Raw genomic sequence first — 23,528 nt, forward strand, 5'->3', positions numbered from 1 at the left:
AAGGTATTTGGAAAGGGTGTTGGAGAGGAGGACAAGGAAGAAAGTGAAGATCGACGAAATGCAGTTTGGATTTATGCCAGGAAGAGGAACGACAGACGTGCTTTTTATTGTAAGGCAGTTGCAGGAGAAGTACATGGAGAAGAGGAAGAAGTTGTTTCTTGGGTTTGTTGATCTGGAGAAAGCATTCGATAGGGTTCCACGCAAAGTAGTGACATGGGCATCGAGGAAGTTAGGAGTGGAGGAATGGTTGATCAGAGTAGTGATGGCAATGTACGAGAGAGCGCGCATAGCTGTAAGGATGAAGGACGGGAACAGTGGTGAGTTTGAGGTGAAGGTGGGAGTGCATCAGGGGTCGATACTAAGTCCACTACTATTTGTAGCTGTGATGGAGGTGCTGGCTCGGAACGTAAAGGAGGGTTTACCGTGGGAGTTGTTGTATGCAGATGATCTGGTGTTGATTGCGGAAAGTATGGATGGACTGAAGGAGAAGATGAACAAGTGGAAGGAATGTATAGAGACAAAAGGTCTGAAGGTGAATATCGGAAAGACGAAGGTGATGGCAAGTGGAAAAGCATGTGGTGAGGTGGAAAGAACTGGGAAGTGGCCATGTGCTGTGTGCAGGAAGGGTGTCGGAGTGTGCTCCATTCAATGTACAATGTGCGCTGAGTGGGTTCATCAAAAATGTCGTGGTTTGAGAGGGTCATTAACCAGTGTGGCAGCTACATTCAAGTGTAAGGTGTGCACAGAGGGAGCTGCAGATGGAAGAAATTTTGAGTTGGATCTTGGAGATGGCGTGAAGCTGGAAGGTGTGAAAACATTTTGCTACCTAGGAGACATGCTGAATGGAGAAGGTGGATCAGACTTGGCAACAGTTGCTCGAGTGAGATGTGCATGGAAGAAGTTTTGGGAACGGAGTGGCGTGCTGACGAGGAGGGGAGTGTCGTTGAAGCTGAAGGGAAAGGTGTATGCTGCATGTGTGAGAAGTGTTATGATTTATGGGAGCAAGACATGGGTAATGAACGTAGAGCAGCAACAAAGGCTGGAAAGGGTGGAAATGTGAATGGTTCGGTGGATGTGCGGAGTATCGTTGAGAGAGAGAGGAAGACAAATGATGAATTGCGAAGGATGATGGGAATAGAGCTTGTGATGGATGCTGTGAAGAGAACAGGTTGAGATGGTTTGGTCATGTGTTGAGGAAGGATGAAAGTGACTGGTTGAGAAGAGTGATGGAAATGAATGTAGAAGGAAGTAGAGGACGGGGAAGACCGAGAAAGACTTGGCTAAAGATGGTGGAAGAAGAAATGCGGGCAAGGGGGTTAACAAGTGGAGATGCAGAAAATAGGGCAAAATGGAGAAGATTGTCATGGGGCCCGCAAGGCTAACCTCCGCTCTAGCAGGGAAAATGGCCTTAAAATGCCTGTTGTTGTTGTTGTTGTTGTATATATACATAGCTATATATACATAGCTCATACGTACACATAAAGCTCTTTCTAACCACTGACTCAGGAACTGATATGAATGCTGAGTGCTTTCTCGGTGTGCAAGAAAGCTGAAATTTCATATAATGATGTAACCCGAAGCGAATATACCAAGATAAATCACAAAACCATCGTCCCAGTTCATTAGGGTTAAAAACACGAACAAACGCCATCTGATGGATGATAACACCGACAATTTGCACCAAACTCCTTTCCATCATTTCCCTGCCTGAGTGTGTGCTTGGTTCCAAGACAGATTAGGAGTCCAGGCTTTATTTTGGCACACATTTGAGGATGGTCCTGATTTGTGGCCTGCAGGATGGTGTCAACGAGATGGCGGATGAAACACCAGACCCAGAAAAACTTCTTGAGCCCTTATTCAGACAGAACAGCTGTTCCTATCGGGTAAGTTTTCATATTTTATACTCTGGGGAATGATTGCATGTGGAAAATTACTTTCCAGGGTCTCGCAAACAATCTTGTTGGAATGTGGCTTTTGCGATCGTCTTTGCAGATTGAACCTTATTGGACATACGAGGTGTGTCACAAACGGCATATCAGACAGTACCACGAGGAAAAAGAGTTTGGCTTGGTGGGTTTTCACTTGATTTCACAAAGTAATTCATTTTAAATCTTTCAATATATCACATGTACATTAATAATATAATAATGTGGTGCGGGAGCACACACGTTGAACAAAGGTAGGCCACAACGCTTTGGTTATTATCGAGCTCTTTATTACTTGCTCACTCATCCGCACTAACGTGCGCGCGGCAGCGAGCCCGCGTATATATCTCCAGGCCACGCCCTACCTGGGGCGTGGCCGCCACCCGCTGGTGCGCGGAATTATGTCTCTGCGCCAGCGAGCCATCGTGTCCGGCCACACGCGCCCCCCCCCAGAATTCCCGCGCACCTGAAGGGTCAGTTTGCGGGGGCAACCGGATGACCCGGCCGAAGCGCCCACGGGCGGCTGGCTGCGTCTGGGATGCCGGGATGCCATCGGGGATGCCTCCGGCGGCATCTGGGATGGGTGCAGGACAGGGGGGTGGCGTGACGGCGGGGTTGGGCGGAGCCGGGGGTCGGGGGGTGGTCCAAGTCGAGGTGGGCCGGCTTGAGGCGGTCCACGGAGACGCGGTCCGGAGCACCGCCGATGTCCAGGGTGAAATGCTTCGCCCCGGTCTCCAGCACGCGGAAGGGCCCGTCGTACGGGGGCCGCAGCGGTGTCCGGTGGGCGTCGTGGCGGACGAAAACGTACTCTGCCGTGCGAAGCTCCGGGGCGACGTGCGTTGGCGGGCAACCGTGGTGCGCCGTCGGCACCGGGGCGAACCTCTGGGCGGTCTCCTGCAGAGCGGAGCGCTGCTGCGCCGCGGTCCATGGTGCTGTGGAGTCGGGGAGGAACTCGCCCGGCACCCGCAGCGGTTGTCCGAAGACCAGCTCCGCCGCGGATGCACGCAGGTCGTCCTTGGGCGCCGTCCTGAGGCCAAGCAGGACCCAGGGGAGACTGTCGACCCAGCCGCCGTCGCGGAGGCTGGCCTGGAGCGTGGCCTTCATGGCACGATGGAAACGCTCGCACAGGCCGTTGGCCTGTGGGTGGTAGGCCGTGGTGCGATGCAGCTGGACGCCGAGCCCCTGCGCCACCGCCCCCCAGAGCTCCAAGGTGAACTGGGGGCCGCGGTCAGACGAGATGTCCGAGGGGGCGCCAAAACGGGCAACCCAAGTGGCGATGAATGCCTGCGTGACGTCCGCCGCCGTCGTTGCTGCCAAAGGCACGGCCTCCGGCCACCGGGTGGTGCGGTCCACCATGGTGAGGACGTGGGTGAAACCCCGCGAGGGGGGCAGATGTCCCACCAAGTCCACGTGAACGTGGTCGAACCGACGTTCGGGCACCGTAAACGGGGCCAGCGGGGCCCGGTTGTGGCGGTGGACCTTCGCGCGCTGGCATCCGAGGCACGTCCTGGCCCAATCCCGGACGGCCTTTCGGAGGCCATGCCAGACGAACTTGTCGGCGACCAGCTTTTGGGAGGCCTTCGTGCCCGGGTGGGACAGGCCGTGGATGGCGTCAAAAACCCGGCGCTGCCAGCCAGCGGGCACGATGGGGCGAGGCCGGCCGAGGGAGACGTCGCACAAGAGGGCCGCGCCCGCACCGTCGAACGGTACCTCGGCGACGCGGAGGCCCGTGACGGTGGTCCGAAAAGCCTGGACGGCGGGGTCGGCGGACTGGTCCGCTGCCATCCGGGCATAGTCGATCCCGAGGTGGACCGCGTGGGCGAGGGCCCGGGAAAGGCAATCCACCACTGGGTTGTCCTTCCCCGCGACGTGCCGGATGTCCGTCGTGTACTCGGACACGGCCGAGAGGTGACGCTGCTGCCGGGCCGACCACGGCTCGGTGACCTTGGCCATCACGAAAACCAGGGGCTTATGGTCGACGAAGGCCGCGAACGGGCGGCCCTCGAGCAGATGGCGGAAGTGCCGGACCGCCAGGTGGAGCCCGAGCAGCTCGCGGTCGAAGGTACTGTACCGCCGTTCGTGCGGGCGGAGCTGCCGGCTAAAGAACGCCAGCGGCTGCCAAGCCCCCTTCACCCATTGCTCGTGCACCGCACCCACCGCTTAGTCTGACGCGTCGGTGGTGAGGGCGATCGGTGCATCGGGCGCCGGGTGCGCGAGCATGGTGGCGTTAGCCAAGGCGAGCTTCGCGCCCGCGAACGCCGCGTCCATCGGCTCGGTCCAGGCAACGTCGCCTTTGCCCGGCTTCCCCCGGAGGGCCTCGTGCAGGGGGCGCAGGAGCTGGGCGATGCAGGGCAGGAAACGGTGATAGAAGTTCACCATGCCCAGGAACTCCTGGAGCCCCTTAATGGTGCGGGGGCGCGGAAAACCCCTGACCGCCTCCACCTTGGCCGGCAAGGGGATGGCCCCGTGCCTGGTGACGCGGTGCCCCAAAAAGTCGATCTCGGTGACGCCGAACCGGCACTTGGCGGGGTTGACGATCAGGCCATGCCGGTTCAGGCGTGAAGAGCGTGCGGAGATGGCGGAAGTGCTCCTCACGGGACGCGCTTGCGACGAGGATGTCGTCCAGGTAGATGTAAACGAAATCCAAGTCGCGCAAGACGCTGTCCATCAGCCGCTGGAACGCCTGGGCAGCATTCTTCAACCCGAAGGGCATCCGCCAAACCTACGCCGTGCTCGGAAGGATCCGAACCACATGCGCCGTGCGCGGCGCCGGGACCCACGACGGCCGTGCTATATGCCGGCCACGCGTCATGGGCTGCGAAGTACTTGTCCGCCTCCCTGGCCAGGGCCCGCGGTTCCGTAATGGTCGACCCTGCCAACGCGAGCCGTACCTGTACAGGCAGCGCGCGGAGGAAGAGAGCACGGAACAGGAAATCCGTGCGGCTGTCGCCGAGCAGGGATAGCATGTAATCCATGTGGGCGGACGGGCGTGTGTCGCCGAGGGCAGGAAGGTCCAAAAGACGGTCGGCGCGGTCGGCCTCTGGGAGGACAAACGTATCGAGGAGCAGCTGCTTGAGCGCCGCGTACTTGCCCTCGTCCGGCGGGTGCCGGAGGAAGGACACGACGTGCGCGGCCGTGCCGGAGCCAAGGGCAGCGACCACGTAGAAGTACCTCGTGTCGTCCGCCGTGACGCCCCGGAGCTGGAATTGGGCCTCGGCTTGAAGAAACCAGGTGTCGGCCTGCGCTTCCCAGAACTCCAGTAGCTTGATCGCGACCGCGTTGATGGCCATTGCGCGTTCGGCGGTTCAACTACGGTTGAACCAGTCGGAGGTCACCAGTGTGGTGCGGGAGCACACACGTTGAACAAAGGTAGGCCACAACGCTTTGGTTATTATCGAGCTCTTTATTACTTGCTCACTCATCTGCACTAACGTGTGCGCGGCAGCGAGCCCGTGTATATATCTCCAGGCCACGCCCTACTTGGGGCGTGGCCGCCACCCGCTGGTGCGCGGAATTATGTGTCTGCGCCAGCAAGCCATCGTGTCCGCCACAATAACATAGGTTCCCTCACAACAGAACTTCAATGCACCAGGAAGCCATAAAGCCCATCAAAGTCTGTGCTATGGTTGTCAACCTATGGTTGTTTGTCCGTGCTCTTTCCTTTTAAATGCTGAGCGTCAAGCAAGGTAGCAGCACGTAAATCATTTTAAAAGTCTTTGGTATGACTCGGCTGGGGTTCGACCCGCCGACCCTCCCAGACTCAGAGCAGACACGAACCATTACGCCACCTAGTCTTGTGTTGGCTTAAGATATTAGGGTCTTGAGTTTGAGCCCCTGTCGTGCCTTTAAATAACACTAGGTGGGTTTAACATGCACGTCTGGAAACATATATAAAGAAATCAGTTGCCAGAACTGACAGGGGATAATCAACAACAACAACAGCAATAACAACCATCTCTTTCACCACCTTAAATGTCCATAAGGTCCATAAAACAATACAGTATCTTACTTCCGTTAACCTTCTTCAAACTCACCACTCTTGCTTGGAGGTTACTGTCTCTTGTTGCTCTCTCACCTTCCCCTCTCCCCTATCTTCTCCCTGCCCTTCTCCTCCCCCCCCGCCCCCCCCACCATTCTACTCCCCCTGCTTCTTCTCCCCCTGCCCTTCTCCTCCCCCACCGCTCTTACCTCCCCCGCCCTTACCCCTCCCCACCACCCCACCCTATGCCTACCCGCACCCTTATCCCTCCCCCGCCCTTATCCTACCCCCACCCTTATCTCACCCCGCCCTTATCCCACCCTCCCCGCCTTTACCCCTCCCCCACCTTTATCCCTCCCCCACCTTTATCCCTACCCCGTCCTTTTTCTCCCCCCGCCCTCTTTCTCCCCCCACCCTTATCCTATCCCCACCCTTATCCTACCCCACCCTTTTCCCACCACCCCCCCCCCCCTGCCCTTATCCTACCTTATCCTACCCTCAACCTCCCCCACCCTTCTCCTCCCACCGCCCTTATCCTACTCCCTCCCCCCCCCCCCCCCGCCCTTATCCTATCCCCACCCCTATCCTACCCTACCCTTTTCCCAGATCCTACCTTATCCTATCCCCGCCCTTATCCTACCCCCGCCCTTATCCTCCTCCAGCCCTTCTCCTCCGCGCCCTTACCCTCCCTGGCCCTTCTCCTCCCCCAGCCCTTCTCCTCACCCCGCCCTTCTCCTCACCCCGCCCTTCTCTTTCCCAGCCCTTCTCCTCCCTCTGCCCTTTTCCTCCCCCAGCTCTTCTCCTCCCACCCACATCTCTCACCTTCAATTTTCTCATTCATTTTCCATGCTGTTTTTACTGATTGTTTCCCCATCACCTCATCACAAGGACGTTGCACTTCTATCCTTTGTCAAATTGTTCTTCCACAAGTTTCAACTTTGAATTAAAAAGAAGATATCTGCATACTTTTCATGAATTGGGAAAATGGACAAATAAACACAGTATATGAGTCAAATGCAGATTCTACCCATGGTCAACAGCTCCATTGCAATGGGGAAATTCCAATGAACTACCAATCTGTGACAGCGATTTAATATGACGGGTTTACACTGGCTCAAAAATGAAATGCTAAATCTATTTTTAAAAAGTAAGTTGGTGACGCACGGCAGTTCCTCCACAGTGAGGAATTGATTGATATCTTGCAAGTGCTATTTTCAAACGGAAACCCACATTGTGAGTATTTGACCAAACCTTAGCCCAACTTCCCCTTTAGTTGAGTATTGTTCTTACACATCTAGAACAAGGTACCTCGCACCCCCTGGTGGACATGCCATTTAAACTGCAAATCAGAACTTGGACGAAAAACAATTGGAGGTGGACATCCATTCAAGAGTTATTGGAACCGAGACACCATTTATTTTATTTTATTAACAAAAACAGCTTCCTTCCCTTATTCCTTGTTCAACCATTAAGAACATCTCATAATCACTTATCAATTGTAAAGTTATTCCTGTCATTCGAAACGCACGTCCTGAGCTTTCTTCCTTGAGATCTCGATGAAGAAATATTGATAAACTGCGTCGAGCTGGAGCAGTATTCCAGTTTGATGGAGTACTGCTCTCCACCTTGGGCTGACTCCCCTGCCTCACAATTTGCTCAGCCTGATGCCATGGAAACAAAGGCCTTCAAGATTATTGGAATCTCCCACCCACACTGAAGCTGAGTCTATGGGCCTCTCACTTTCCTAATCGCAGACAGGAGGATAGGGTTCTACATTAACTCCATCAATACAAACACTGCTCATTCTTCTGGTACATTCTTTGAAGAATTGTCCCTTTTTTCTGCATATCTCTGCATGTGACTGCTTTTCCCCTGGGTGTGTGAAATATGTTCCATTAAAGGGAAGTAGTACCGATACTCTTACACCAATACACCATGATCTTTTATTAGTCCCATACCGGTGTACACCGGAGGGGACTATGGGTTTGTACTCCGTCCCTCCATCTGTCAGTATGTCCGTCCGTCACGCAAAGAACAGTTTTCCGGACTTATTTTCTAAACTCTTAATGCTCATGATTTCAAACTTGGTACATGGTTTCCTCATGATAAGTTACAGATCAAATTCGAACTTCACGACGTTTCGATCATTTTTGACAAAGTTATGGCACTTTGAACTTTGGTAATTTCCCCAACAGTTTTCCGGACGACAGACTGCCGGTAGGGGACATGTATTGCAGCGCAATACTCAGAATGCTTGTTAATTTGTACATGCATGTGAGAAATTGTATGAGGTAGTTGTGATATATTTAATTGTGCATTCTTGCACATCGTTTTTTGTCTGTAGAAAATCACAGTGCAGGAATACTATTTGGGGTATTTTGGCAAAGGTGGTTTGGAGTCCACACAAGGTGAGTATATCCCTTTCATTTTCAATTTTCAACACTCATAAACATGGCCCACTGATACAAAATAAACGAGAACGGCACTCGGTAGAGCGCACACCGCTGCCAGGCTAAACAGTTTACGTTTTGTATCCCACTGATAGACCGGATCCGGATCTGGACCTGAACAAAAATCGAATCGGCTTGTTCTTGTCATCTTGTTGACAGTCAGATACCTAACGGCCGTTCATTGAGGTCATGCGCTCCCCTCCTTATTTTTTTTTCTTTTAGAGAATAACCATTCCTTGGTGTTACGGAGATTCTAAGCATATCAGGATTGCTTAAGCATCCCAGCCTGAATCTTAAGCTCATTTCGCCTGCTACATTACAACATTTTGGGGAAAGCTATTTTGAATGTACACATATTGTATGCAAATGCTTGGATATTATGAATTTCCCTTTCAGTGCTATCTAAAAGATATAGTTTTATCAAGCTTCACATGTCTTTTTAAGGTTTGTGCTTGTCATCCATGTTTCGCTTTTCTATAGGACAAGAGGCAGAGAGTAAAGACACATATTTTGGCAAGCAAAGTTCAAAAAACAAAGAAGACCAGGAAGTGAGTATCCCAAGAAGTCTATAAAAAAATAACAAACACGAAAGGATAACTCAGGCGTTAGACCAAAATGCCCACCCACCCTTTCCCATCTCCAGCAATATTCCCTATTTTATGTTGCACACGGTAATACATTACTCCCTCTTCCACATGAACTTTGCTTTGACAGGGAGACGAGATGAAAATATTCCATTGAGAGCTACAGTACATGTTGGCTACGAGAGTGAGGAAACTCACTAACTTAAGAGTGGAGTTGGCCTTGGATGCAGTAGGCAGAAAGTTTGGAGAGAAAGGTGGGATGCCACACTATCGGAACATCGAGATGGAAGGATTTGATTTCAACTGTGATGATGACCTTGCTGATGATTGGAAGGAAGCTAATAGGTTTATAAGTCTGTAATTAAGGAGATCGGCTTTTTTTTTTCTTTTTCTTTTTTTGTATACTGAATCGAGGCTCGTGAAAGAGGTAACATTTATTTCACAAACAAATCAACCAGGCAAACAAGATATATAAAAAGAGGGAGCGGAAGACAAGATGGGGAGAGAAGGGGAAGCACACAAACATAACATTTGAGAGCAGGGAGATGTGTGGGAGGGAGAGGGCTTGGGGGGAGGAGGCGTGGGAAGGGGGGTGGGGGGGGAGAAGTATAAAACACAAGGACACCAAGGACTTCCAGGACAGAAGTTGGTATTTCAAAAAAGTGGATTTGGGGTGAAATTAGCGGGGGTAGAAAAGATCAAGGTTTTGGATGGGGGAAGATAAGAGATGGTGGTGAACAGCTGTTTTAAAGACCTGGATGGTGGAGTGGGATTGAAGAGAGTGAGGGAGTTTGTTCCAGAGGTGGGCGAAAAGAGGAATGAAGGAGTGAAGGTGAGCAGAGAGTCTTGATTTTGGCAGTTTAACCATAAGAGGGTTGCAGGCAGATCTTGTGCGACCTGTAGGAATATTTGGGGGACAGAGCCCAGAGAGAGCTGGGGGGGGGGGGGGGCAAGGCCAGAGAGGAGTCGGTAGAAGACGGAAAGACCACCAACCTGCCTGCGGTGAGTGAGTGAAAGGCCCTTGGAGTTAGCTTCATCGCAGGAGATTTTTGCACCTTTTATGCAATGCAGTGATGTTGGCTGACTTCCAAGCAGATGGAAAATGACCTCGGGCAAATGATAGCATCCATAGGACAGGGAGAGGATGTGCAAGAACGGCAGAGAAGGTTTTTAGGACACGTGAGCTGATGCCATCCAGTCCTGGTGCAGGATCAGTTGAGGGTTTCCAGCAACTTCTCCACCTTATCAGGTGCTAAATCCACCGAGTTCAGGAGCAGTTGGATGCGACTGGGTAGGGTGGATACAAAGCAGAGCGTGAGGGTTTGGGGACAAAATATTTGAATTGCAAACACAGAATTGACGCATTCGGCCTTCTCACGAGCAGTCGGCTGTGATGCCATTTGAAGATGCTCATTTTTACAAGAGAGGAAAGGGATTGGAAGGGGAGTATTCTCCAGAGACAGGCTTAACAAGGTGCCACCAGGTTTTAGAGGAGGGAGACACGTTTGAAAGTTCAATCTTGAGGTTGGACAGATGTTTTATGGCTCTCCTGAAAGTGGGCACACTTTCCATGGGCTTGGCAGAATAATCTGATGTGCAAAATTCTCATTGTCCCTTTGAATTTTTTTTCTTTTCCAAGGAAACTGGGCCATTGCAATTATTGGATTATCCCCTCCAGGTCTTGATGGCAAAATAAATATTGCATTGCAGTGTATGTCCACACTGCTGATTACTGGAAAGCCGAACATCCCTCTTTGTGCTTTTTTCGTTGATTATTAGCATTGCCATTGCTCTGAAATTCTTTCTTGTTTTCATTTTGTTTCAGGTTGCTACAAAAAACATTGATGGGCAGCAAATGCCCTACTTCCCATTGGAGTTTGGAGAGGGAACAGCATGCAGCCTGCGTGGAAATACGCCACGCCGTGCCATCGTTATGTATGTGTGCCACCCAGGTGCACGTCACGAAGTGTTATCAGTGGCCGAAGTGACGAGTTGTGAATATGAAGTTGTGGTCTTAACACCATTTCTTTGCCGCCACCCAAAGTACAGGTATGCCAGAAATATCAGTTCCATATTGTTTAATAATCTCACCATGCAAGTTCACTTCTAAAAGTTTATAGATACTGTAGCAGTAGAGTCGTAAGGACCAAGTTGCTTTGCCATGTTAAGTTAATGAAGTTATTTTTACAGTGCCTTCAGAAAGTATTCACACCCCTTGACTTTTTTCACATTTTGTTGTGTTGCAGCCTCATTTAAAATGGATTAAATTTAAATTTTTTGTCACTGATCTACACATAATACCCCATAATGTCAAAGTGAAAAAATGTTTTTGAATTTTTTTACAAATGAATTGAAAATGAAATACAGAACATTAACACAAGTATTCAACCCCCTGAGTCAACACTTTGTAGAAGGGCCTTTGGCAGTGATCACAGCCTCGAATCCTCTTGGGTATATCTGTATCATCTTTGCACATCTGGATTTGCGGAGTTTCTCCCATTCTTCCTTGCAGATTTGCTCAAGCTCTGTCAAATTGAATCGGGAGTGTCGGTGAACAGCAATCTTCAAGCCTTTCCACAGATTCGCAATGGGATTCAAGTATGGAATTTGGCTGGGCCACTCAAGGACTTGCACGTTCTTGTTGTGAAGCCATTCCAGTGTTGCTTTGGCTGTATGCTTTGGGTCATTGTCCTGTTGGAATGTAAATCTTCACCGCAGACTAACCTCTTTTGCACTCTGAAGCTGGTTCTCCTCAATGATTTGCCTGTATTTGGCTCCATTCATTGTTCCCCCTATGCTTACAAGTCTCCCAGTCCTTGCTGCTGAAAAGCATCCCCATAGAATGATGCTCCCACCACCTGCTTCACAGTAGGGACGGTGTTAGACTGTTAGATGGCTGATGACCCGAGCTCGTTTCTCCCAGACGTAGAGCTTTGCTTTGCATTCAGGCAAAAGTGTTCAGTTTTCGTCTCATCAGAACACAGGATATTTTGCCTCATGCTCTCAGAATCATTTACATGCGTTTTTTGCAAACTCCAGGCATGCTGTCATGTGCCTTTTCTCAGGAGTGGCTTTTGTCTGGCCACTCTCCCATAAAGCCTAGATTTGTGGAGGACTGCAGAGAGTGTTGTCCTTCTGGCAGGTTCTCCCATCTCAGCCAAGGAACTTTGTAGTTCTGCCAGAGTGGTTATTGGGTTCTTGGTCACCTCCCTGAAAGTGACCAAGGTCCTTCTTGCCCGGTTGCTCAGTTTGTTTGGATGGTCAGCTCTAGGAAGAGTCTGGATAGTTCCATATTCTTTCCATTTCCTAATGATGGAGCTCACTGTGCTCTTGGGAACCTTCAACGCTCTAGAAATTGTTTATACCCATCCCCAGATCTATGCCTCCTCACAATTCTATCTCGGAGTTCTACGGACAGTTCCTTGAACTTCATGGTAGAGTTTCTGCTCTGTCATGCACTGTCTACTGCGGGACCTTATATAGAAAGGTGTGTTTGTTTCTAAATAATGTCCAATCCATCGAATTTGCCACAGGTGGACTCCAATCAAGTTGTAGAGACATCTCAAGGATGATCAAAGGACATTTGATGCACCTGAGCTCAATTTGGAGTGTCATAGCAAAGGGGTGAATACTTGTTGACTCAAGACATTTTCGCTTTTCATTTTTAATTATTTTGTGAAACTTTCCTGGTATTTATCAAGGAAACAAAAGACATATCAAGTCCATCTTATTACCTCCGGCACCAGAGGTGGACAGAGGTTAAGTTTTCACCTGTCTGTCTGTCTGTTGGGACTTTGTAGTTCTGCTGTCTGTGAGCGGGATAGGATATCTCAAAAAATTATCGACGGATTCAGCCAAAATTTGGTGGGCAAGTTGAGTGTGTGACAAGGACGAATTGATTAGATTTTGGTGAAGATCCGAATCCGGATACTAGAAATTTTAAGTGATTCTCCACCATTGAGAGAGGTAGGGCCAAAAACAATATATAGCATGATCTCTCAAAAAGTTATGGATGGATTTGGACGAAACTTGGTGGACAGGTTGGGTGTGTGACGAGGACTAATTGTTTCTTTTTTTTCTTAAGATTTGGATGCAGGTCGGGTCTATCAGTGGGATACAAAACGTAATACTTTTTTTTTTTATGTAGAAGTCTCCAGGCACAGACTATGTCGTCCTCATCGAAGCCAGGCCTAAATAAAAGAGCTGCATTGATGAAAAAGTAAAGAAGGAGAGAATAGTCTTACAGTTTTTGAGAAAGCAGAAAATCTGCTTTTTGAAAAGGGGAAGATCATAAGTGTTTGGAAAGACATGTGAAGGTAAAGAGTTCCAGAGTTTGGCAGTGGAGGGGAAGAAACAAACATCATAACGGCCCACCCTTGAGTTGCCAATGGCCACAATAATCATGAGATGTAGTGGCTTGTCGAGTAATCCGTGGTCTCGCTAATGGCGGAGGTATACAGGCAGCAAGTTCTTGGGAGCAGAAACCGAAGTAATATCTGTAGAAAAGAGAAAGAGAGCCAACTTTTGCGACGTAATTTGAGCGGGTCAAGTTTTGAGTTCAGATTGGGAGAGTTGATAAGTCGAATTACTTTTAATTCAATTCTGTCCAGTAAGTATGTGGAACTATAACCTCCCTAGATGTGAAAGTTGTACTCTATACAAGGCCAAATCAATCCTTTATATAGTTGAAGCAATTGTTGAGAGGAGAATCTTCGACATCTGAACAGGACTCCTAGTTTCTTCGAGGCAGATTTAGCTATTTGTGTAATGTGTGAATTCCCGGATAAATTTGAAGTTAGGGTAATACCTAGTAGGTTTATTGTATCACATGGTGTAATTGTGGCGCTTTCAAAGGGGATTGAAGAGTTGAGAGGAGTTTTAGAGAGAGAGATGGAAAGAAATTTAGTTTTAGAAGCATTAAACTTAACCTGATTACATTTGCCCCACTGGGAAATCTTGTCCAAATCCGAATTTAAAGAGGTGGTTGTGATAAAGCGAGATGCAGATCGATTGAGGGAAGATGGGGCAGATGGGAAAAACATGGAGGAATGCAACGTTGTCATCAGTATATGAGTGCATTTGGTTATTTGTAGAAGAAAGAAAGTCATTGATAAAAAGAAGGAAAAGTGTTGGAGACAGAACAGAACCCTGAAGAACACCGCTGTTGATAGGGAAGGAGGGAGATGTTGAGCCATGGACAATTACGGAGATGGAGCGGTCGGAGAGAAAGCTCGATATGAGAGAGCAGAGCGAAGGAGGAGAGCCGAAAGAGGGAAGCTTGGATATCAGACCCCGATGCCAAACTCTGTCAAAGGCTTTTGAGATATCAAGGCCTACAACAAAGGATTCCCCAAAGTCTCTCAGAGTAAAGGCCCAGACATTCGTAATGTAAGAAAGGATATCACTGGTAGATTCTGCCTTATGAAAGCCATATTGATGGTCATATAGAAGACTGTGGGATTCAAGATGCTTGAGGAAATGGGAATTGAGAAGACATTCAAAGACTTTGGAAATAGTAGAAGTCAGAGCAATAGGATGGTAGTTGGAAGGGTTTGAACGATCACCCTTCTTTAAAATAGGCTGCACTAAGGCATGTTTTCAGGAAAGAGGGAAAGTTTGGGTTTTTAAACAAAAACGAAACAAACGAGCAAGCACAGGTGCAAGTTCTGAAGCACACTCCTTCAAGACACAAGGAGGAATGCCATCTTGTCCATATATGCCTTGCTTGTGTCCAGAGAGAGGAGTACCTTTTTGACTGCATGGAAAGAGATTATAGGGAGGGGCATAGGATTGGTAAGGGGTGAATCAGAGGGAGATGGAATGTTGGAGTCATCCAGAGTGGAATTAGAGGAGAAAAGAGAACCAAAAAGAGTTGCTTTGTCAGTCAGAGAGACAGCAATAGTATAATCGGAACGGAACAGTGAAGGAAATGTAGAGCGACAGAAGTTGTTGGAGATACTTTTAGCTAATGACCAGAAAGATCTATTCGTGGAAGAAGATGAGAGGTTGTCACATTTCTTTTGGATAAAGGAATGCTTCGCCTCACGAATAACATGTTTGCAATGATTTCTAGCATATATGAAGGCTGAATGTGAGTCGGAGGAAGAAGAGTTTTTCCATGTCCGATATGCCGCATCTCGTGCACTAATGGCCGCAGAGCAGGAATTATTGAACCACGAGTTGGTAGGAGAGGTAAACCTGAAAGAGAAGGGGATATAAGCCCTCATTCCTGCAACAATAACCTCAGCTATACGTTCAGCAGAGATAGAGGCATCGGCTGAGGAGAGGCAGTAGTCTTTCCAGGAAAAGTCAGAAAAGAAGTTTCGTAAACCAGTCCAGTCAGCGCTATTGAAATGCCAATACTGGCGTTTAGTCGGAGCAGTCACGAAGGAGTGGTGGTAAGTAAAGTAATATTTACACGATTGTTGTCAGAAGAACCAATTGGAGGTGAAATTGTGTAGTTGTATCGCACCGGATTAGAGGTAAAGAACAAATCCAAAGTATTGGCCGAGTGGTCATGACGATCTGGAATATGGGTAGGGTGGGTGATAATTTGTTCCAAATCATTGAGAATGGAAAATGTAAGAGCTTCAACTCCCCCAACATCTGTGTGGGATGATTTCAACCACTCTCTGTGGTGTACATTGAAGTCTCCTAAATAGAGGAATTCTGCTTGAGGGTGTTTGGATGTCATAGTCTCATGGCAGGAATTAAGATAGTGTTACATATTTATGTGAATGTATGTGAATTACCATTCAGGTCTTTGCTTATCCATGTGTAGTAGATTAAGGGTTGTTGTGGTTGGAGGGTCAGGAGCCCTTCTGAAAAGTGTCCGGAAACGGAAGTGACCGGAAACGGAAGAAGAAAAGACACGAGGAAGAAAAGCGACGAGTATTCTTCTTCCTCGCCCGCTCTGACGAAAGGTGGGATCGACCTTGCGCTGCGTGGAAAAGCGGCGTTCCGAAGCCCGTCTGGCGAGAGGAGTTACCGGGACGTGTACCTACCCGGTGGAGACGTCAAGTTGACGTGGGGCCGTGCATCGACCCCGCGTCTGGCACCGTTCGCGGCACCGTCTAAACAGACGCGTACGGGTCGCACGTTGGGGCCTAACACGCCTTGCAAGCGGCGTGGGGCTTTTGGCTTGCTTTACCGTACCCGCTTCGCGTGGCCACGAGGGGCTGCAGCCGCGGTGCCTGGTACGATACCTGCCCGGTGGAAACACGTCCACCCGGGGTTCGTTCAACCGCCCGAGTGCGGCGACGCCGACCAGCATCTTGGTCAGGAGGGGCCCAGAGACATTGTGAGGGGCAGAGACCAAAAGGGGGTCGTGAGTACAGAAGTGGACACACATATATAAGATGGCCATCTTAATCATATAGGGAATTGATTGTAGATTGGGAATTGTTGATGGTTGTTTGTTGTTGATTGCTCGGGGAATATCCGTGATTGTATCATTGAAATCGTATGATATCCTTACCCTGGAAATATATCATTGAACATCAGTTTCTCTTGGGTGGAATTCATAGGGATTGCGTTGCGAAAGCGCATATATAATACTACTTTCTGGCGAAGGTCCTCTCACGGTCCGGGGGTCACCGAGACCAGGTAGTCACCGAGGGGACCACGTAACAGAATTGGGGGCTCGTCCAAATTACGATTTGCGGATTTGCAATTGGGTCTACGTCCGGGATCTAAAAGTGTATTTGTATAAAATAATAAAATAATATTTTTATTAATTAAAATTTATTAATTAAGTATTAATTGGTAAATTTTTGGGGAAATTGGGGTAAAGTCTTGGGTGAAGGTTAACAGGTGTTAACGATAGTCACCATGGCGTTTGTGGCACAGAACTTTGCGGTAACACCGAGTGAGGCACAGTTCCGAGCGTTACTAAAGTCGGACCTCTTGAAATTGGCCAAACATTTTAACTTGGAGGTCCGAACTAATTTGAGGAAGGCAGAGTTGCAGGCCACGGTGATACAATCTATGGTGGGATTAGGAACATGGGACGAGTTAGCCTGGGAGTGGCTACCCGAAGAACCAGAAGACGTTGAGCTCCGGAAACTGGAGTTGCAATTACGGAGCCAGGAACGGATCAAAGAAGAAGAAAGGAAAGCAGAAAAGGAAAGAGCAGAAGAAGAAAGGAAAGCAGAAAAGGAAAGATCAGAAGAGGAAAGGAAAGCAGAAGAGAGGAGAGAAGAGAAGCAAGCAGAGGAAAGGAGAGTGGAACGAGAACTCCAGGAAAGGTTAGAAGGGAGAAAAGCAGAGGAGAGGAGAGCTGCAAGGGACCTCGAAGCAGAGGAGAGAAAAGCGGAAAGGGAATTAAAGGAACGTGACATGGAGCTTCAGCAAGAAATCAAATTCAAGGAGCTGGAGTTAATGAGAGAACGGGGAGAGGCACCACCCTTGCTGACGGGGTCGACACCTAACCAGAAAACCTGGGATGTGGGCAGACATGTGAGGCTGGTTCCACCGTTCAGTGAAAAGGAAGTCGCGAAATTTTTTCCACACTTTGAGAAAGTGGCTCGACAATTAAACTGGCCGGAGGAGGCCTGGACCATACTCGTGCAAAGTGTGCTGGTGGGAAAAGCTCAAGAGATTTATTCGGCGCTACCAATGGACCAATGTGCAGATTATGAGGTACTGAAGAAACACATCCTCAAAGCCTATGAGTTGGTTCCGGAAGCTTACAGGCAAAAATTCAGGAATGCCAGGAAGAGGGAGAGTGAGACCCATGTGGAATTTGCCAGAGTGAAAGAAAACATGTTTGATCGGTGGTGTGAGTCAAAAGGAGTCGGGAAAGACTTCGAAACATTGCGTGACTTGATCCTGGTGGAGGAATTTCAGCAGTGTGTCCACGAGGACATCAAAGTGTACCTGCAGGAAAAGAAAGTACCAAAGTTGTGGGACGCAGCCACCATGGCAGATGATTATGCCTTAACCCACCGAATAGGGGTCCACGAACCTAACTCCTCGCCTAGATCTCCGCAGGGGAGGTGGGGAACAACAGGTGCGGAGAACGACCATACATGGCGGTGGCCTCGAGAGGATTATGGGGACAACGCGGATACCCCACCTGTTCGAAATCAGAGGGATGCGGGCCCAAGACAAACTTATATTTGGGGGGGCCCGAGGCAGACCACAAGTTTTTCCTCCGGGCCCACTTGCGATTTTTGCAAGAAACCGGGACACTTGATGTCCAGTTGTTACCGCATGAAAAGGGAAGACCCAGAGCGGAGTCCGACTATTACGACTCCAAATGCAATGGCCATTGTGAGAAATCGCCATCAAAAGGGTTACCAACCATTTATTTCAGAGGGGTTTGTGTCACTGGATGGAGCCTCGACTAACCGGAGACCGGTTAGGATATTGAGGGACACAGGAGCACATCAATCTTTAATGCTTGAAGGCATTTTGCCATGGTCCGAGGAGACGGCAACGGGGGATAGTGTTCGTTTACAGGGGATCGGGGGCGGTGTTAGTGCTCCACTTCATGTCATCCATTTGGAGTCCGATTTGGTGTCAGGACCGGTCACCGTCGGTTTACAAGCCACGCTTCCTGTAGAGGGTGTATCTGTGGTTATAGGGAATGATTTGGCCGGGGGTCAAGTTTATGGTAACCTGAGGGTTGGTAAAGAGCCCAGCAAGGAAAATAACACCACACCAGCTCGGGATGGCGACAAAAGTACCAAGTTATTTGTAGGGGGACTGAACTTCAAAACAGAGGAAGAAGTTCTGACCTCTGTCTTCAACAGATATGGGCCGCTGGTGGAAGTGCGGTTGGTAAGAGACAGGGAAACGCAACAGTCAAGAGGGTTCGGCTTTGTCACGTTTGCAAGCACAAAAGACGCCAGAGAGGCAGAGAAGAATTGGAATGGCAAGGATTTGGAGGGTCGGACCATAACAGTAGGGAAGGCATTTCGTAGGCGTCGAGAGGTCTACAGGAGAGGACCACTGGGCGGTAGTTTTGGTGGTGGCCGCAATCAATATTATTATGGAGGCTCCCTGAGTTACGGCAGCTCCCGAAGGAAGGATTGTCAAAGTAGTGGCCGAGAAGGAGACCGCTATTCATGGGACTACAGTGACAAGCGGTCCCACCATAATTATTAGGGAAGTTCTGAAAAGCTGAAGCACTGAATGCGGCGGAGCCGCCGAGCCAAGATTCCTACACGGATTAACCGTGAACGCCACGTTCCTAAAGGCGTCCATGTAGTGAACTTTCATGCACGGACTAACCGTGAACTCCACGTTCCTCAAGGCGCCCATGTAGAGAACTTTCCTGCACGGACTAACCGTGAACTTCACGTTCCTAAAGGCATCCATGTAGTGAATACTCGGCTTGGACTCCCGGAAAAAGTGCTATCGAGTTGCTTAACTTTGGATCTTTGATCAACCCCTTAACCTTCATTCACAAGAAACTGACAGTCAAAGTCAGAGGGTCATGAGATGGAGTTTGGCTTGGTAGGAGTCCAACGGGAAATTGAACATGTAAAGGGCAGGGACAATGTCGTTGCTCGTGCTTTGTCCAGAGTGAATTACCTTTGAAAATCTCTGGGGGTTTTGTGAATTTTGTGGCTTTATTTTTGAGTTGTGATAATTGTTGCCCAGGGGAACTGATGATTTGAGGGTTGAGTTACCTGGTTTGTTTATCCAAATTGGCCGGCAAAGAAAGTTTTCGCTGGGTTCGAACTTTCTTTCTTGAAGGGGGGGGAGTGTTACATATTTATGTGAATGTATGTGAATTACCATTCAGGTCTTTGCTTATCCATGTGTAGTAGATTAAGGGTTGTTGTGGTTGGAGGGTCAGGAGCCCTTCTGAAAAGTGTCCGGAAACGGAAGTGACCGGAAACGGAAGAAGAAAAGACACGAGGAAGAAAAGCGACGAGTATTCTTCTTCCTCGCCCCGCTCCGACGAAAGGTGGGATCGACCTTGCGCTGCGTGGAAAAGCGGCGTTCCGAAGCCCGTCTGGCGAGAGGAGTTACCGGGACGTGTACCTACCCGGTGGAGACGTCAAGTTGACGTGGGGCCGTGCATCGACCCCGCGTCTGGCACCGTTCGCGGCACCGTCTAAACAGACGCGTACGGGTCGCACGTTGGGGCCTAACACGCCTTGCAAGCGGCGTGGGGCTTTTGGCTTGCTTTACCGTACCCACTTCGCGTGGCCACGAGGGGCTGCAGCCGCGGTGCCTGGTACGATACCTGCCCGGTGGAAACACGTCCACCCGGGGTTCGTTCAACCGCCCGAGTGCGGCGACGCCGACCAGCATCTTGGTCAGGAGGGGCCCAGAGACATTGTGAGGGGCAGAGACCAAAAGGGGGTCGTGAGTACAGAAGTGGACACACATATATAAGATGGCCATCTTAATCATATGGGGAATTGATTGTGGATTGGGAATTGTTGATGGTTGTTTGTTGTTGATTGCTCGGGGAATATCCGTGATTGTATCATTGAAATCGTATGATATCCTTACCCTGAAAATATATCATTGAACATCAGTTTCTCTTGGGTGGAATTCATAGGGATTGCGTTGCGAAAGCGCATATATAATACTACTTTCTGGCGAAGGTCCTCTCACGGTCCGGGGGTCACCGAGACCAGGTAGTCACCGAGGGGACCACGTAACAATAGTCATAGAAAGCTGTGAAGTTTGTGGATTTGGGAGAGCAGTAAGTGAAACAGGGAAAAACAGTGATGGTCGGGAGACAAATCTTGAGCCAGGTGACATCAAAGTTTGGAGATTCGTGGTCCGCAAGGCATACAGCAGGCGTGTTGATGTTGGAGTGGACACACAATCCTCCTTTGAAGCGGAATCGTGAGTGAAGGTTGTAGTTTGAAATGCTAAAGGAGTTAAGAAGAACATCGTGTGACAATTGGGTCTCTGAGAGAAGCAATATATTAGGAGAGTAACTTGCAAGATGATATTCAACAGAGGAAAGATTTGAAGAAAGACCACGAATGTTGGTGAAATGAATTGAAAAAGAGTCACGTTCATTCAACAGGCAAGGGTCTTGGGAGGGACCGATACTACTACTGCCTGAGCCCCCCCCCCCTCCCCCCCTCTCGTTCATAGCAGAGACAGGCAGGTCACCGGAGATTCTTCGCACCCCATAGTGCCGGGAACTAGAGGCCATTAACTTTTCAGACTTTTTCATATTTAGTTGGACAATGTGAGGAAATGAGAGGAAAGAGAATTAAAGAAGAGAGGATGTAAAGGTGAGGAGTGAAAATGAGTAAGACAAGTGTTTGAAGAAAAGTGTATGATGTCTGTTTGCAAGAGAGAGAGATTGAAGCTAGCCCGGTAGCTATAGTTTGAGTGAGACAGAAAGAAAATTCAGTAATCCTGACATGGAGAGTGTAAGATGGTTCTGGGCACCACTTTAACGCTCCTAAGTTACTGAAGTTAAGTTACTGAAGGAACCGGTCCAACCGGATGAGTGTTTTTTTGGAGACACCATCTCCTTACTGGATGGCCGTTGGCTCCCAGAGGAAGCTCATCCGCCCTTTGACAGGTATTGTTTTTAGTCCTGTGAGGTGTCACTGTCACCCTCCCCACTGGCGAGCCAGTGAGGGTAGCCAGTTTATTCGCCGACTGCCCGACAAAATGTTCTTCCTGGTGGAGCTATTGAGTGTCGTTCTAGTTTGTCATGTGGACAGAGGTTCCGCTCTGACTTTTTGACCACAGAGTGGTACTCAACTGGGACCGTGACCCTAAGTTTGGTCCACGCAACCATTGTATTTTGGATGGATGGATGTATTGTAGATCCTGTTTCTTTCATAAATGTCCTTTCCCAAACAAACCCAGTTCTCGCTGTTCCACCTTCAATGTAAATCGTTTGTTCCTAATATGTTGTTGGTATGTTTTACTAACCCGAACCATGGGACCCCTAATGTTGAATTACTAACCCAAACCTTAGAACATGTGATCAGGGTTGGTTCAGCTGTTATCAACCTTTGGAGATGAAGGAAAGTGGATACTGCAGATTTATATATGAACAATAACATTGCCAGCAGCTTCAGCAGTTAACTGATATTTCATATCATCAATAGATTATTGTACACCGCCACTCCATATTCCATCTCCAAGCGCTGCACAACGTCATCATCAGGCGTACTCTGTTTTCACTCTATTTGTTTTCTTGCTTTCTAGTTTGTTTGGCCGGGCAATATCTCAGCCATCCTTTGAGCTAGGAAGCTGAAATGTGGGCACAATAGTGAGCACGTGCTTTGGCAAAAAACATATTTTCACCCTGCGCTCGCAAAGCAAAAAGCAGGGTTAAGCATTTGGTTGCCTCCGTCTGTGTGGCGTACGTGCGCGTCTGCATTTTAAAAATTATTTTCTCAGCAACCGTTGATCCGATTGACACAAAATTTTCACCACAGGAGTGCCTCCACCTATAGAATCTTTTTATTCATATGTATGACATCATAGATTACGTGGTGCGAACCACAACTTGGAAACCCGCTCAATGGAAAAAAATGAAACATGGCTCTTTGTCAGGTAATCCCCATGGTGAATAAGATATGTTGATGATGTCATCTGTGCCTTCATTATTACATCTTAATTCGACAAGTACAACACTTCATCCGATCAGTGTGAATCTTTTTTCTCTGCAATTGTTGGTCCGATTGACACGAAATTTTAACCGTAGGAGCGCCTCCTCCTGTGTCATTTTTCGTGAAAATTATGCTGTCATAGGTCACGTGGTACCGGTGCCATATTAGAAAAACTTTACACCTCTATAACTCCGAAACCGCTTCATGAAAAAATTGAAATGTGCCTCATTTTAAAGAACTCCGCATGGGGAATAGGTGTTGTTAACGATGACGTTGCCTTTAGGTCATTGGTGCCTTAATTATGATGTCACAATTTGACAGGGACAACGCTTAGTCTGATCAGTTTGAAATTTCTTGTGCGTGACCTACGCAACACATATATTAGAGAATGTAAATTTATGATGTCATCGCTCACATGGTCTCGCAGCCGTATTGGTCTGGCAGCCATAGAAAAAACCTCTTCAAAAACAGAAGAGTTGGCTCCCACCATGTTGACTGTGGCGCCCACCATGTTGCCAGCATTGCATGGCATAGATATTGTGAAAAAAGCCATATTTTATGACTATCTTGTTTGACTTTGATGAAGATACCTTTACTTGCTTCATTTCATTGAATGGACAGGTTCAAGCCAGCACCTGTAAATGACATCCATTGCCAATCCCTACAAGGCTCACCGGCCCGACCCAAAAGCTTGGATGCGCTCCTGGAGAAGGAGGAAGAGGTAAGTGAAAGTGGAAGTGGCTGTTTGTGTTAGCCACTCCCCCTCAAGTGAACTGCGATCACAGTAGTATTACCAAAAAAAAATTCTGAAAGCAAAAAAGGTTCCAAATAAATTTTACACAAGCTAGGATAAATCAAGAAAATAAAGGGAGGATGTTATTTGTGCTTGACCGGTAGGGAGGGAGAGGTGGTGGAAGGGAGGGAGAGGTGGTGGAAGGGAGAGAGGGAAGGTGTGAAATGGTGGAGTGCTTACTACCAAGTTATAGTTTCTTCTCACTCATTGTGCCTTTTAAAGCACAATGAGAATGGCTCAC

The 23,528-nt window shown here is 48.7% G+C and overlaps 1 protein-coding gene across 4 annotated transcripts in view; it reads left to right on the top strand.

The window, feature by feature from the left end:
* ERLEC1 (endoplasmic reticulum lectin 1) overlaps window positions 1-23,528 on the top strand; it is a 92,224-nt gene that overhangs the window by 41,655 nt on the left and 27,041 nt on the right. For all 4 annotated transcript variants that reach the window (XM_068128364.2, XM_078784824.1, XM_068128365.2 and 1 more), the window contains exons 3-8: window positions 1,797-1,883; window positions 1,993-2,070; window positions 8,249-8,312; window positions 8,835-8,902; window positions 10,764-10,987; window positions 23,116-23,215. In XM_068128364.2, coding sequence (XP_067984465.1) covers window positions 1,797-1,883; window positions 1,993-2,070; window positions 8,249-8,312; window positions 8,835-8,902; window positions 10,764-10,987; window positions 23,116-23,215 — 621 coding nt within the window. The remainder of the gene's footprint in view (window positions 1-1,796; window positions 1,884-1,992; window positions 2,071-8,248; window positions 8,313-8,834; window positions 8,903-10,763; window positions 10,988-23,115; window positions 23,216-23,528) is intronic.

The sequence above is a fragment of the Myxine glutinosa genome, chromosome 9 (genome assembly GCF_964187855.1).
Source record: "Myxine glutinosa chromosome 9, kmMyxGlut1.1, whole genome shotgun sequence".
NCBI classification, from domain to species: Eukaryota; Metazoa; Chordata; class Myxini; order Myxiniformes; family Myxinidae; genus Myxine; species Myxine glutinosa.